The following is a 15,439-nucleotide window of genomic DNA, read 5'->3' on the forward strand; positions in this document are numbered from 1 at the left end:
CTAGATTCCACTCACTGACATTTAAGTAAAATAGGAAGAGTTGTGGCTATGAACAAAATTATAAGGCTTGGAGATGGAGTTTATGGAGTCTAAGCTGAAAATTGAAGTTATATTCAGGGATAAAGAACCAAAAGAATTGGTCCCAGCTGCCTACAGCCATCTTTGTTCCAGCTCTACTCTACTGTAGGCTTGTCTACTGAATGGCTTGTCTTGCATGCTTCCTGTGCCTGCCTCAGCAATAAATGTTGGATGGTTCTGACTTAGTATTTATCTGACAAATAAAATAAGCATGGCCAGTTAATTGATACTATTTTAAATACTAAAATTCTACTATATATTTATGCAAATATTCTTAGAACAGATAATTTCAATTTAAATGAATAAAATATAAATTCATAAAAAGGACTAATTTGGAATTAAGACATATATCTTATATAGAGCTTTACTCTCAATTTTTGTCTTAGTTTGAGAAAATACTATACATGAAAAATTCAACCTGTGATACCCTACCTGGTTTCCTGAACCTTTTGATACTGTCTGTGACACAATACTGTCATCTACAACATTCATACAACTGAGTTACCAATAAACAAAATTAGATAAAATAAAATAAAAAATTACAAAATTATATCATGTTTCAGTAAGTTTATGATTTTGTGTTGGGTCACAGTCATAACTCTCAGTCCCATTAGCTCACGGGCTGCAGGCTTAACATCTATATCTATATCTATCTATCTATCTATCTATCTATCTATCTATCTATCTATCTATCTATCTATCTATCTATCTATGTGTGTGGGGAACTAGGTACATGACCGTATAGTAAGGGATGCTCACACTTACCTTACTTAATCCTAAGTATGTCAGCATGGACATGGCTGGTGCTGCCAATGCAAATACCAGCAAGTGCTTTCTAATTCGATTCCGCTCTAGGCCAGCATGGATCAGGAAGGAAACCAGCCCAAATGCTGCTGGAGCCTGGAAATGACAAAGTAGCCCTTATTATCACTTGACAAATAGGGCTTGCTTCCATCTCAAGAAACACATGTGGTGTCATCTGAATATGAACTCTCCTAACAGAAACCTAGGCATCCCATCAAGAGCAAGCTTGCCTTTTAGGAATCAATGTTCTCTCAAAGATAAACCTGTGTTTGTCCATATATATGCATCTTGTAGAATTGTACAGAGAAAATTACTTTGAATTTTCAAATCTTCTTATTATGTGTGCATGGAATGTAGCAACCTGTGCACCAGTTGTTTGTGATGATCCAGAGGACAACTTTTGGGGAACTGGGCTTGGTCAGACTTGCCTCAGCAATGCACTTTACCCACTGAGCCATCTCTTTCCGCTATGTGAACAAAATTCTATGAAAAATTAGAAATTGAGACACCAGTGGTGGTTGTGGCGCAATGCCTTTAATCCTAGCCACTCGGGAGACCAAAGACAGGCAGACTTTGTTTGAGTGAGTTCCAAAGACAGCCTTGAGTCTATAAGAGCTAGCCAGGGCTGGCTGTCACAGAAAACCATGAGAAAATCCTGTCTCAAAAAATACAAAAACAAAAACAAAAAAAAAAGAAAGAAAGAAAGAAAGGAAGAAAGAAAGAAAGAAAGAAAGAAAGAAAGAAAGAAAGAAAGAAAGAAAGAAAGAAAGAAAGAAAGAAAGAAAGAAAGAAAGAAAGAAGGCTTGAGAGATGACTTGGTGGTTAAGAACACTGGCTGCCCTTCCAAAGTTCCTGAGTCCCAGCAACCACATGGTGGCTCACAATCAATGATAATGGGATCCTGTTCCCTCTTCTGGCATGCAGGGGTATATGCAGACAAAGCACTCATATACATAAAATACATAATAAAATAAATATTTTTAAAAATGCAAATCAGTAAGAATTTATCCATTTGTGTATATAATACAAAAAATAAAGCCCTTCAAATAAGATTTTAAGAAAATAATAGTAAAAGAAATTAGCAATGAGCAGACATATTTAATTCTGTTAAATGGATAGCAATTAAGAAACTTAAAAAAAAAAAGGCTATCATGATGCCTCAATGGGTCAAAGTGTTTGCTGTGAAGGCCTTGAGACCTGAGTTCAAACCCCAGGACCCGGTCAAAGGTAAAAGGAGAAAACCAACTTCACAAAGTTGTCCTCTGACCTTCTCATGCTAATGGTCATACATGTGTACGACGACCATGTACACACACATAAAAATAAATAAATTTTAAAAGCTAAAAAAAAAAATCCAAAAAACAAAACAAAAAAACCCCCACATATCAGAAATGCTTCAAGGACCAAGACAAATTTTAATTACAAATATGTTCAATACCCAATCTTGGCTTACCTTGTGTAGCATTATCGCCACAAACACAATTAACTGAACGCTAGTCTGTGAAGTAGAAGCTGCTGCTCCCAGAGCTACACCATCCGCTAAATTTGGAGACAAGGAAACAGAAGATGCTATGAAGGACGGAAGTGCAGGGCTGGGTGCATGGGCTTCAAGGCCAGGCAGAGCTGGACTTGGTTCTAGGGAAGTTATTCAACCTCTCTGAACTTCATCTTTAAGATGGGGAAAAACATGCATTTTTAGGGCTTCGTGAGGGTGAAAAATGGAAGAACATACGCAAAGAGCTTAGCATCTGGCCCTGAGTAGTTCATATGTTAGCTGGTTTTATTGTTAAAAAGAAAGTATGAAACACAGGCATCTACTGATGAGTCAAACTGTAATGGTAGTAGTGCTGAAGAATCTCAAAGGAAGCCTCTTTCTGTCTTCAAGGCTTGAGGCCTCAACACAGATATTCGCGTGGGATGGGGACTGCCTTAGTTTGGGTTGCTATCTCTGTGACGAAACACCATAGCCAGAGCAACGTGCAGAGGAAGGATCACTGTTCATCAACGCTAGTCAGCACTGGAGCTCCAGCAGGGCTGGAACCTGGAGGCAGGAGCGGATCAGAGCCCATGGAGGGTGCTGCTTACTGGCTTGCTCCTCAAGGCTTTCTTAGCCTGCTTTCTAGGACCAACAGCCAAAGGATGGCACCACCACAATGGGCTTGCCCCTTCTCATCAACCACTAATTAAGAAATGCCCTACAGCTTGATCTTACGGAGGCATTTTCTCCATAAAGGTTCCTTCCTTTCAGATGACTCCAGTTGTGTCAAGCAGACATAAGATTGGCCAGCACAGGGACTTTAGCTGAATGGGTGTGTGGGAACACAGTTTAGGAATGGAGTTATGTGAGGAGAATTCTGAGTGCTTTGAGAATACCGCCAAGAAAACAGGACAAAAGTCTTGTGACCTCAGTTGGTTCCAAACACAAAACTGTTCTTGGAATGTAAAGTTTTTGTGCTCTTCCCAAGTGTGGTAGATAGGAGTGAGTTTACTTCAGATTGCTCATTGTTGCTTGCTGTTGCTTCTCAAAAGTTTATCCTTTATATGTCTCTAAAAACATGCGTTTGTCATGTGTCGCTTATCCTTACAATTGTATACAGCTTGAATTCATGAGAACTTTATTCATGTGACCTTTCCTTTTTTAAAAGATATATTTTTTATTATTTTTAGATTATGTATATGTGTGTAAGGGTGTCCAGGTGCTCGTATCAGATCCCCTTGGAGCTGGAGTTAGAGGTAGTTGCAATGCCTGCTGTGGGTGCTGGGAACTGAACTCAGTTCTTCTGCAAGAGCAGTACATGCTCTAAACATGTCACCTCACCAGTCCCATGCAACCTTTCTTACCCTCAGAGTAAAATGCCTGGGGATCTGAAGAAAGTTGGCTATTGCATGAGACTTTAGTCTATTGCATTTATTGGCTCCATTCTCCCAGGTCCCACTGCCTCTGGATCAGTGACATCAGTGAATTTTGTTAGAAAGCAGAAAACAGCAGGCTAGGAGTGAGCTACTTTTCACACGCCTTTATTTGGTTCTGACAGAATCCTACCATCAGGGTCTAGGTTTGGGTTGTGGTGCTAAACCAAGTCCCATCAGCAATGCTGAGTCTTCTGCTTAGACCTCAGCCTACATGGGGCAGCAGGGCTGTTTGGTGCTGAAATGCCCAAGCTCTTCTCCAGAAAGATCTTAGGGCAGAGGTCAGCAAACTTCAAGCCCAGGCAGGAAATATTTGAGCTTTGCAGGTTACCTGGTCTCTTGTGACTACTCAACTCTGTCACTACTGTACAAATCAAGCCACAGGTGGCAAATAAACATATGAGTACAGCTGTCTTCCAAACAGCAGTATTACTTTAAATGGCATAGTTTCCCAGTGACATGAAATATCCTTTCTGTTTGGTAGTGCTGAGGCTTGAACACAAGCCAATCACACACTATACAGATGGTTTTCCACTGAGCTACAGTACAGACTCTTTTGGACAGGGTCCAGATATATAGCTCTGGCTAACCCTGAACTCACTAAGTAGCTCAAACTGATCTTGAATTTGTGATCCTACTGCCTCCACTTTCTCAGTGCTTGGATTACAGTGTGTGCTCCATGTCCACCTTATACCTTGTGTTTAGGTATTAAAAATACAGAAATCACATTAAAGGAGGCCACTAAAATTTGAAAAAATATCTATATATATTTATCAACATACATATATATGGTTTAAGAAATCACTCTTAGCTTGTAAACACAGATAACAGGGCCGTGCTCGAGCTAGAGGGCTTTGTTCAGTACACTCCCCCAAGCGCATTCACTGCAACCCTGACTTACCTGCAGCATGGACAACCAGCCCCAGTGTGGTGGTAATTTTGGAACTGCTAGGCCTTGCTGTTTCTGGATCTACATGAGAATGAGAAAGGATCACAAAGTGGTATGACATAAAGCAATAGAGACATCTGGCTGGAGATGGTCTGTTCGTTATTATTGTCATTGTTACTTAAGAGTCTCACTGTGCAGTCCTTGTAGGCCTTGAACTCAAAATCCCCCTGCCTCAGCTTCCTGAGTGCTGGGATTAAGGATATATAAGACCACATCCAGCTGGGTGAGTATTTTCAAAGCTCGGATTTCAAACTTTGATGTAGTTTTTTTTTCCACTTCAAATACTTAGATGTTCTCCTTGCACTAAAGAGGTGGGTGTGTGGGAACTCCTGAATAAATTCCTGAAATGTAAAACCCCCAACTGCCTGAACTTCCTCAGTCTGCAGAAAGTGCTCTCTGGCCTCTGTTTACCTCTTTGCAGGCTCATCTAACCCACCTGCAACTCTGCTCTCATCCCCTCTCATTTTGCAGCAACCACCCTAGCATGCGCTTTCACCAATTTGAACCCAAGTTACTACAGTTGCCCACTGCTTTTCTTACTTTCCCCAAACTCAGCTTAGCCAGTCACATCAGAGGCACCTGTAGCACTACCCTTCCGCTGTACCGTTAACTAGCTCAGGTCAGCTGCAACCATGCTGTTACGTAGGTTGTTCCTTCAGGACTGAGGACTGAACACAGGGCCTTGTCCATGCATCTGAGCACTCTTCCACTGAGTTATAATTCCCAGCCTCCTTTTTACTTTTTTTTTTTTTTTTTTATTTTGAGACAGAGTTTCACTAAGTGCAAGACTGGCCCTAACTCACTCTAAAGACCATGCAGGCCTTGGATTTGTAACTTCCCTGGCTTAGCCAGAACCACCACACCTGGCATGAGGAATGTTCTATGCTAAACATCACCTAGGTCCACAGTAGCTCTTATTATCTAGACCAGTTAACACAGTTTCTCTAGTACTTTCTAACAACATTTTCACCCCCCTTTCCCAAAATCTCCTCATCTCTAGTTCTGGGCAAGTATTAACTTTCCCAGAGTATTGACCCAAAACTTAGACACTAGTCCAAGTCAAATCCTAGGATCACATCCATCAAGAAGGGATCAGAGAATAAACCTAGCTCAAAACAACTGTCTCTTGGCTCAAATAAAATTCTGTGTGCTGCAGAGGTTCCGTATCCCCACCTCAGAGAGAGAAAACCATGTCCCTGTTTCCATCCCAGGCCAGTTGTAACCAGTGCACTCTGTCCTTCTTCCTCTCCAGTCTAACATGTCTCACATACTGTACGCAGCACTGGGCACCCCATACTGCTTTATAACTCCTTTTTCTGGGGATGGTACTGCTTTCATGGAAAACATAGGGGTGGGAGTGGGGGCAGGGCATGAAGTTCCAGCCCTAGCTAAGGAGCTGTTGGCATTTGATAGCTGCTAGGAGAGAAAGGACTGTTCTCCTTAAGAGTGTGATCCCTAGTAGGTCAACTACTCTCTAGAGCAGCCTCCACACCCCAGTACCAAGAGTATTTGTGCAACACAAGTTAGACTTCATGGAGAGGGAGAAGAAGGAGGGAGGTGTAAAGTTCTACTCTCAGCACTCACTCATAACCACCTGTGCCAGCTCCAGGAGATCTAACTCCTCTGGCCTATGTGGGGACCCTCATGTGCACAGACACAGACGGAAAATCATGTAATTCTTTTTTTTTGTTTTTAAATCAAGCAAGAGGACACAATGGTTGTTATAAACCTACAGGAAGAGATTGCAGCTCAGCATAATGTTGACAAGTGAATTAACTTTTACTGACATTTAGTAATACATAAAACCAGAGCTATGTATGTGATATACTCCTGTAATCCCAGCACTTGGAAGACAAAGGCAGAAGGCTGTGTGTTTGAGGCCAGCCTGGGTTACATAAACAGAGAAGCCTATATAATTTAAAATTATTTTACTGGAGCAGGGGGTTAATAGAGAGATGGCTCAGCAGTTAAGAGCACTGGCTGCTCTTCCAGAGGGCCTGGGTTCAGTTCTGAGCATCAACATAGTTAGCTGTAGGAGGCTGATCTGATGGCTCCCTGAGATACAACAAAGCAGACTGCTGGCTTCACAGATCTTGATAATCTGGTCAAAGCACTGTCAAACTTCTTTGTTTACTTCTTTCCTCCCTGTATCTAATAAGCAGATCATAATATACTCACTATCAAGTTCTTTGCTTGTTTAGTTGGTTGGTTTGGGGTTTTTGTTGGTTGGTTGGCTAGCTTTTAGATAATGTCTCACTGTGTATCCCCTGGCTGGTCTGGAACTCAATATGTAGACAAGGATAGCCTCGAATTCTCAGTAGTGCTATGTACTAAGTTTATAAAGATCAACATTCCAGTAAGTGGGCTACAGGCTTTAGCCTGCCTAAGGGTTTCACAGCACAGAGGAGATAAAGGACTTCTACCCTAGACTCTCACCCAAATGCCACTGCTTTAAGCCCAGCAGGGTCGATAGATTAATAAACAGTTGTGCCATGCCACAACTTACTAGCTCCACCACCTGAATAAAATGCCCCACAACACCCGAGGAAAACAAGTTTGCAATTAAGGCTATTGGTGCAGACTGACAAGTGCCCACACAGCCCCAAAAGCCTGAGAGCTACTCACCGTCAGTGGAATGCACATGGGAGCTGCCAATCTGGTCCACTAACAACATAAACACGAAGCCCAGGACAAGGGACACACCTATGTAGGCATGCAGCTGTGTGTGGTCGTGGCTGTGCTCATGCTCATGGACAACTGATATTTCTGCTGCTTTGTCTGACGCAATCACATTCTGCTTTGTTTCACTGGCTTGGTGGTGTTTTCCTGGAGCAAACAAACCACAGAATGTAATAGCTTCCATTTGTGTTTTAAGTGCTACTTAATTTACTGCAAAGACACCTCAATTCCTATACTGAAACTGAGACAACCATAAACTCCTGAAGTTAAAAGGCTACAATGAAACATTCCCAAATGCCTTTTGCTTTTTGGTATGCAGACCTTCTGACTGCCTAGCAACTCAAAATCCTGGACACGGAAGCAAATCACCATACAAGAATGCAGTCACATTTCAAAGGGCCCCAAACCTAAAACTTCCCTTTTCATCTGAGAAGTTCATGCCAGTCTCCTCAAAAAGCACACAGGGTTTCACTCTAATGAAACCAGATAAAGGCAGGACAGTGGCAATGAAAGCAACTCTAGTGAGGAGCTGCGGGCTGCGTTCCCACCGCCCCGCTCCCGGCCTCCTGGCTAGCTTATGCCCCGAAATAACAACACACAAACTGCATTCATTTAAACACTGCCTGGCCCATTAGTTCCAGCCTCTTACTCACATCTTGATTAACCCATATCTAATAATCTGTGTAGCACCACGAAGTGGTGCCTTACCGGGAAGATTCTAGTGTACGTCCATCTTGGGCCAGAGCGTTTGGCTCAGAGAGGAGAGGCATGGTATCTGTTTCACTCAGGAGAGGCGTGGCATCTGACTGAGCCATCTACCTCACTTCCTTCTTCCTGTTCTGTCTACTCCACCCACCTAAGGGCTGGCCAAGGCAGTTTCTTTATTAACGAATGAGATCAACACAAGCAGAAGACTCTCCCACATCAAGCAACTGTAGTCAAATTCACATTTTCATACCTAGGTTGATATGACATTTACAAATAAAAAGCAAACAGGATAGAAAACATTTAGCTTTCATAAAATATTAGTGAGTAATCATACACACACAGGAGTCATATCCTTCCATTTAAATTTAGATCATCAACCAAAGGCTATTCCAATTTATAGTCATGTGTTTGACACTTCAAACATGATCTATCTAGTCTCAGGTTTGGGGGCACTCTAGCAGCATCAAGTATAAGTTCTATCTCCTGCAAGTCTTATATCCAATCAAAAATGACTGGTTACTCCCATAACAAAGGCCAAACATCTTTGTGTGTGCATGTGTTATACATGCATGTGCTCAACTGTGTGTATGCATGTGGAGGCCAGAGGACAGCTTGAGGAAGTCAGTTCTCTCCTTCCACCATATGAGTTCTGTGATCAAACTCCCAAAACCATCTAGCTTGACACTAAGTCCCCTCATCTGCTGAGCCACCTTGATTGGCACACCATCTGATTTTTTGAGTCAGGGTCTCTCACTGAGCTTGGAGTTTGTCATTTTGACTACAGTGACTGGCTAGCACCCTCCCGGGACAGATTTACCTATGTTCTACCCTCCAACATCTCCCCTCCCAGCACCAAGAGTACAGATACATACAACCATGGCTGGCTCTAGTTTTTTGGGTTTTTTTTTAAATGTTTATTTTATTTGATCAAGGTTTGCAACAAAGTTCCAGAAATCCTCTAAGGCCAGGCAATGTGAGACAAGACCCAGTTCCCTGAGTGGGCTGTGCATGAAGCTGTAAGGGTAAAGGCTAAGTTGTGACAGGGGTCACTGGGATGGAGAACACAAGCCATCTTCTTCTGAAAGCAGCAGGACCTGGTGGAGCCAGCACAAGAGAGGCCACAAATGCTACAGGGGACAGAGCTATGGGGCAGGGCTACGTAAGTCCATCAGAGCACATGAAATGCCACCCTGAATTGCAGTCACCAGACCCTGAATTGCAGTGTTTGGTGTTTGGGTTTCCAGTTGACTTTGAGCTCATCGTTCTATAATGTGGAAAATGTTCTCAACCTTTTGTGGTAGTTTGAATGTAATTGGCCCCCATAATCTTATAGAGAGTGGTACTATTGGGAAATGTGGCCTTATTGGAGGAAGTGTGTCACTGTAGGATAGTCTTTGAGGTCTCCTATGCTGTTTTGGTCTACTTCCTATTACCTGCATATCAACATGTAGCAGCTACCTCTCCAGCACAGTGTCTGCCTGCATATTTCCATGTCCCACCATAATGATAACGGACTGAACCTCTGGACTGTAAGTGAGTTGCTACAATGAAATGTTTTCCTTTCTAAGAGTTGGATGGGCAGGATGTCTGTTCACAGCAATTGAACACCTTCCTAATGCTGTGACCCTTTACTACAGTTAGTTCCTCATGTTGTAGTGGCCCCCAATCAAAAAATTACTTTTGTTGCTACTTCATAACTGTAATTTTGCTACTGCTATGAATCATAATATAAATATCTGACACCAACCCCAGCAAAAGGGTCATTCAACCCTCAGGTTGAGAACTGCTGTTCCATACTATCTTTCAAATGTTTACTCTGTGCCACTGTATAGTAGGAGAGACCTAACATGTTTCTTATTTTACAGGGGCTCACAGTTAAGAGAATGCCTTGAGTCCCAGAGAAAACTTTGGTCCTTTTAACAGTTTCTGAACTGCAAGAGTTTGGGGACTTTCAAAGTCGTATTGAACATATTTTATATTATGAGATGACCATGAACCTATGAGGGCTAGGGTCAAGACGTGACGGTTGGAAGTTAACAGTTTGTTTCCCAAAGACTTGTATGTTTGAAGACTTAGTTCTTAGCCCTGGTGCTATTTTAGGAGGGCATGAGACTTTTAAGAGGTGGATCCTTACTGGAAGAAATGACGTGCTGGTACAAGCCTTATGGGTTATATATTCACACCTCTCCCTAAGTCAGTCAGTCAGTCTGTCTCTCTCCACTTCCTAACGGCCAATGCAATGTACCAGCCACTCTACACTCCTGCTACCATAGCTTTGAGTCACTCTTGCAGCCAGACTTTTCCTGCCATGAAAGACACGATCCCTTTAAACCATTTAAAATATTTCTCTTCCTTCAAGCTGCTTCTTCTCAGGAATTTGGTCACAGCAATGAAAAAGTTATTAATATAAACACCTTCCAACATAAAGACACCAGACCCAGATGCTAAACCCATCAATAACTGTACCAAACACTTAAAAGAAAAATAGCAGTTCAGTAACTTCTCCTAGAATATGGACAACAAGGTGTAGTGATGAGACGAGCAGGCCTGCTCTTTGTCCCACTCGGCTCCTGCACAGCTAGCTTTACACCCAAAATAACAACACACAAATTGTATTCATTTAAACACTGCTTGGCCCATTAGCTCTAGCCTCTTACTGGTTAATTCTCACATCTTGATTAACCCATTTCTAATAATGTGTGTAGCACGAGGTGGTGGCTTACCGGGAAAGATTCAGCATGTCTGACCTGGTGGCTGACTTCACGGCGACTGCTCACTTCCCCTTTTCCCAGCATTCTGTTCTGTCTACTCCACCTATCTAAATCCTGCCCTATCAAAAAGCCAAGGCAGTTTCTTTATTAACCAATGAGAGTCCTCCATCAACAAGGGAATATGTTTCAACTCTCTGAGTTCAAATCTCCAGCACCAGCCATGCATGGTGGTATGTGCCTGTTTTTCTAGCACTGATGAGGCAGAGGCAGAAGGATCTGTGCAGCCCTTTGGTCATACAGTCTAGCCAAATTGGTGAGCTCCGGGTTTAGTCAGAGACCTTGTCTCAAAAAACAAGGTTGAGAGTATGACGAGATAGCTGAGTGGGTAAAGACAATTGTAAGCAAGCTGACTGGATCCCAAGGACCTACATGGCAGGAGAGAACTGATTCCCACAAACTGCCCTTTGACCTCTGCACATGTACCACAGTATGTGTGTACACACCCCATATAAAATAATAAATAAACATAACAACAATAAGGTACAGAGGGAGAGAGGAAGAGACCTGACATCAACCTCTGGCTTCCATACTCATGTGTACACTATTAGCATGTACTTCATGGACACCAACACATACATGTACATGTACCACATACACACACATACACACACACAGAACTGTTAGACTTAAAAAGATTGAAATCACTCATTATTGCAAATGAATATTAAGTAGTTCAAGAATTATGGCATTCAGAAAACTGCTAAGAATGCGTTCAATATCTAATGTTATCTCTTAAATACCCTTTTTAAGACAAACACAAACTGTATCCAGAAGAAATTTCACTCACTCCTCTACCAACACTTGTCATGTAAGGCTTTCTCTCTTACCCTCCAGAACCTCTTCATAAAGTGCATGCACCCCTTCAGGCACGATAACCGCCAGTGCAGTTCCACAGAGAAGACCAGCGCCCAAAACAGTCACCAGCTTCAGTCGCTCCTGGAAAAACAACAGAAGACAGTATTAGAACACAGTGCTTCTCAACCTTCCTAATACAGTTCCATCAGACCCCCCAACTGATGGAGGACTCTCATTGGTTAATAAAGAAACTGCCTTGGCTTTTTGATAGGGCAGGATTCAGATAGGTAGAGCAGACAGAACAGAATGCTGGGAAGAACAGAATTTAGTCTGACGCCATGCCTCCCCTCTCTGAGACAGACGCCATGGAGCCAGCCACCAAGTCAGACATGCTGAATCTTTCCTGGTAAGACACCACCTGGTGGTGCTATACACATTACTAAATATGGGTTAAAGCAAGATGTGAGAATTAGCTAATAAGAGGCTGAAACTAATGGGCCAGGCAGTGTTTAAATGAATACAGTTTGTGTGTTGTTATTTTGGGTTTTAAGCTAGCCGTGCGAGAGCCAGGCAGGACAAAAGGAGGCCTGTCGCTCTCATCACTACAGAATGGCGCCCAACGTGGATAACTGAATCCACAGAAAGCTTGAGAAATCTTGGGAAAGAACAGAGTAAAGCATGTTTTCTTGGTAGCAGCAATTTCTCGGGTCTGCTCTGTTTGCTAGAGGCAAGCAAGCGCTCTCATCTAAGAGAGGCTTCCTGACTCAGCTTTAGCTGTAAAACCTTGTAGCTCTTTTAAGAGGTCCTGCCATGAACACTTAAACGATGTTGATGAAAAGCTGAAGGCATGCTTTTCAGTTTTCAGCTGTAGCAGGAAAAAAGTTGCACTGTTTTAAAATGCTGGCTTTCTGGGCCATCCTGCCAGGGCAAACTCTGACTCTTTCAGGCAGGCAGTCCAACTGAGTGTGGTCTGTGAGCGGAAAGTTGCAGCTTGCTTGCTGGCAGGGACGTTAAAACGCCATAGAGTTGTGGCAATAAAAATGGCTACAGCTGGTACCTCTGCCATGAGGCTGGAAAGCTAAGGAATGGGCTGGATCCAGCTGCCAAAGTCACGGCTTTAGTCCTACCGATATTGTTTAGTAAATTAAAGACTCATGTGGTCACAAAAAGAGAGATATACAGTAAAAGAAAGATTCAAAGTTGAAGAAAAACTCTAAATGGTTTACAGCGTGTTAAAAATATATGCAGGCTAAAGGTTAAAGTTCTCAAAAGTTAAAAAAAAAAAAAAAAAAAAGAAAGAGAGAAGTTGGGTGTGGTGGTACACACCTTTAATCCCAAAACTTGGGAGGCAGAGGTAGACAGATCTCTGTGAGTTCAAGGTGTTGTAGCACACACCTTTAATTCCAGCACTGGGGAGACAGAGGCAAGTAGATCTCTGCGAGTTCAAGGACAGCCTGGTCTACAGAGTTATTCCAGGACAAAGATATACAGAGAACCTCTCTCAAAAGGTAAAAGTAAAGCTGGGCGGTGGTGGTGCACGCCTTTAATCCCAGCATTCGGGAGGCAGAGGCAGGCGGATCTCTGAGTTCAAGGCCAGCCTGGTCTATAAGAGCTAGATCAAGGACAAGCTCTAGAAACTACAGGGAAACCCTGTCTCGAAAAAAACCAAAAAAAGTAAAAGTAAAAATAAAAGAAAGAGGTTAAAACAAAGCCACACAAAGATGGAAAATAAACAAAGAATCTTGATACTGTATGCTATTATGCTCTCTTTGAATTGTTTGAATGCTGAGGAAGGAGCAACAGCTACTAAAAGATATTTGTTTATAAATGCTGCTAAACTAATCCAAGATAGATATTTTGAAAATACCTTGATTTCGAAATTTGGATCTAAGATTATGATGCTTTGGAAAAGTTCTTTTGTTTTCACAGAGGATGAGACCCTGTGGATTGCTTCTATCCCAATATGGCATGATAGACCATGCCCTCCTGAAAGGTTGCTGTGAACACCCTCAAAAAATTACTTCGCTCAACTGCCAACTGAGATGAACCTAGCACACAGGTTACACCATAAAAGACCTGATTAACAGTGCCCCATACAGCAGGAAGCAGTTTGGACAGAAAAAACTGAGTCCATGTTTGCAAATATTGTTTATAAATGTTCTTTTACATTTAAAGGGGGAGATGATATAGATATAAATAATTTGGATTGATACGAATCTTGGTTTACTGATACTATTTTAAGGTCAATCTTGTTATATGTTGTTGCAGGAGCTCCTTCCGCCAATAGCTACTGAGATACCAGCCCACTGAGGCGTGGTCTCTCCTTCTTTAAAAAAGCAACAACTGCCCTCCGCTTGCTCTCTGGCTTCCGGCTCTGCTTCCGGCAACTAGGCTCCCTTCCTGATTGCGCAGAGGGCTGTTGTCTGGGACGGTGATCTGTAAGTTTTTCCCTTTTAAATAAATAATCATTCTATTAATCATAATTCCAAACTGGTGTGGGATTGTTTATGATTTACGCCTTCATCTGGCGCCCAAACGTTTGGTTTTAGGACCCCTCCTTCCCCGACTAGGCTGCCTGCCGCAGCCCTCCCTCCCTTAGCCGCGGCCTGTACCTTGTGCGTGGAGCCAGCAGTTTAATATAAATTATCACGCAGTGGCTTTTCTTGCTGAAATTCTTTATATTTTCCCTTTATACGCCTCAGATTGACTTCAAGTCCCCACACACCCCATTGTTTGCCTCCCCACGTGTATTTAAACTCCACAGGCCCGCACATTCTCTGCCCTCCTGGCCTACTCTTTTCTGAGATGTTTTTAAATCTCCCTTGCAAGTGCAGCGCTTAAGTGGCGAGAACCAGAGCACAAGCGGTTGCCGAAAGCTGCAACCCCTCAGGGCGACTCTGTCACGTGGAGGCATAGCGGCTTCCGGGTTGCTCTTCTCTACTCCTGGATTCTGGGTTTCTGGTTCCGTGTATGGAATTGATTTAATTACATTTTCTTTGTTGAGCAACTCACATTTCCCAGTTTTTAACAAATACTAAGGCGGATACTGAAACAGGACCCTGTTTTTGTCACCTTTGCAGCGGTTCTAGTAGCGACTCAGCAACAGCACCACCTCCTGGATAATAGGTAATATGGCAGTTTTCGTTTCCAATGCAAATTTTACTGCTTTGTTTACTAATACAACAGACTATATCATGCAAGGTTTATATGATTATGGGGATAACTTAATTTACTTGTTACTAGGTTTCAGTTTTATTTTCCATATTCTATCATTAAGGAAGAATATGGCACTCGTAAGAACGATACAATCTCTACAGACTAATAATGAACATCTAGTTGAAAGGATTAAAATTATTGAAAATCAGAGGTTATCTGAACAAGTGGATACTATGATAGACAAAATTGACTCCATATCCAAGGGTACTAGGAAGTTACCTGAAAGGGTTCAGGCTGTTGAATTTGATATTCAGACATTATCACAAAGTTTTGATAAGGTAACAGACAGAATGTACCTCCAAGATGGGAATCTACATGATATACAAGAAAAGTTTAAAGAGGACATGTTATCTTTGAAGGAAAAAATTAAAACTTTGGAAACACAGGTACAGAATAGGGGCCAAAAAATTGATACCTTAGTGAAATCACTAGAAACACATACAGGTCAAGAGATTCAGGATTTAAGAGAGACAATGATAAAAAGATCTGAAAAGATTGAAGAACTTATTGGAGCTGGTGAACAGAGTAA

At 42.2% G+C, this 15,439-nt stretch overlaps 1 protein-coding gene across 1 annotated transcript in view; it reads right to left on the bottom strand.

Moving 5' to 3' along the window:
* The window catches only part of Slc39a9 (solute carrier family 39 member 9), a 48,032-nt gene that overhangs the window by 2,662 nt on the left and 29,931 nt on the right, over positions 1 to 15,439 (bottom strand). Inside the window, exons 2-6 of the mRNA XM_038336277.1 lie at positions 11,727 to 11,835; positions 7,367 to 7,567; positions 4,694 to 4,762; positions 2,336 to 2,421; positions 844 to 978 (exon numbers count right to left, since the gene is read on the bottom strand). Coding sequence (XP_038192205.1) covers positions 844 to 978; positions 2,336 to 2,421; positions 4,694 to 4,762; positions 7,367 to 7,567; positions 11,727 to 11,835 — 600 coding nt within the window. The remainder of the gene's footprint in view (positions 1 to 843; positions 979 to 2,335; positions 2,422 to 4,693; positions 4,763 to 7,366; positions 7,568 to 11,726; positions 11,836 to 15,439) is intronic.

Source organism: Arvicola amphibius, chromosome 7 (assembly GCF_903992535.2).
Source record: "Arvicola amphibius chromosome 7, mArvAmp1.2, whole genome shotgun sequence".
Taxonomy (NCBI): domain Eukaryota; kingdom Metazoa; phylum Chordata; class Mammalia; order Rodentia; family Cricetidae; genus Arvicola; species Arvicola amphibius.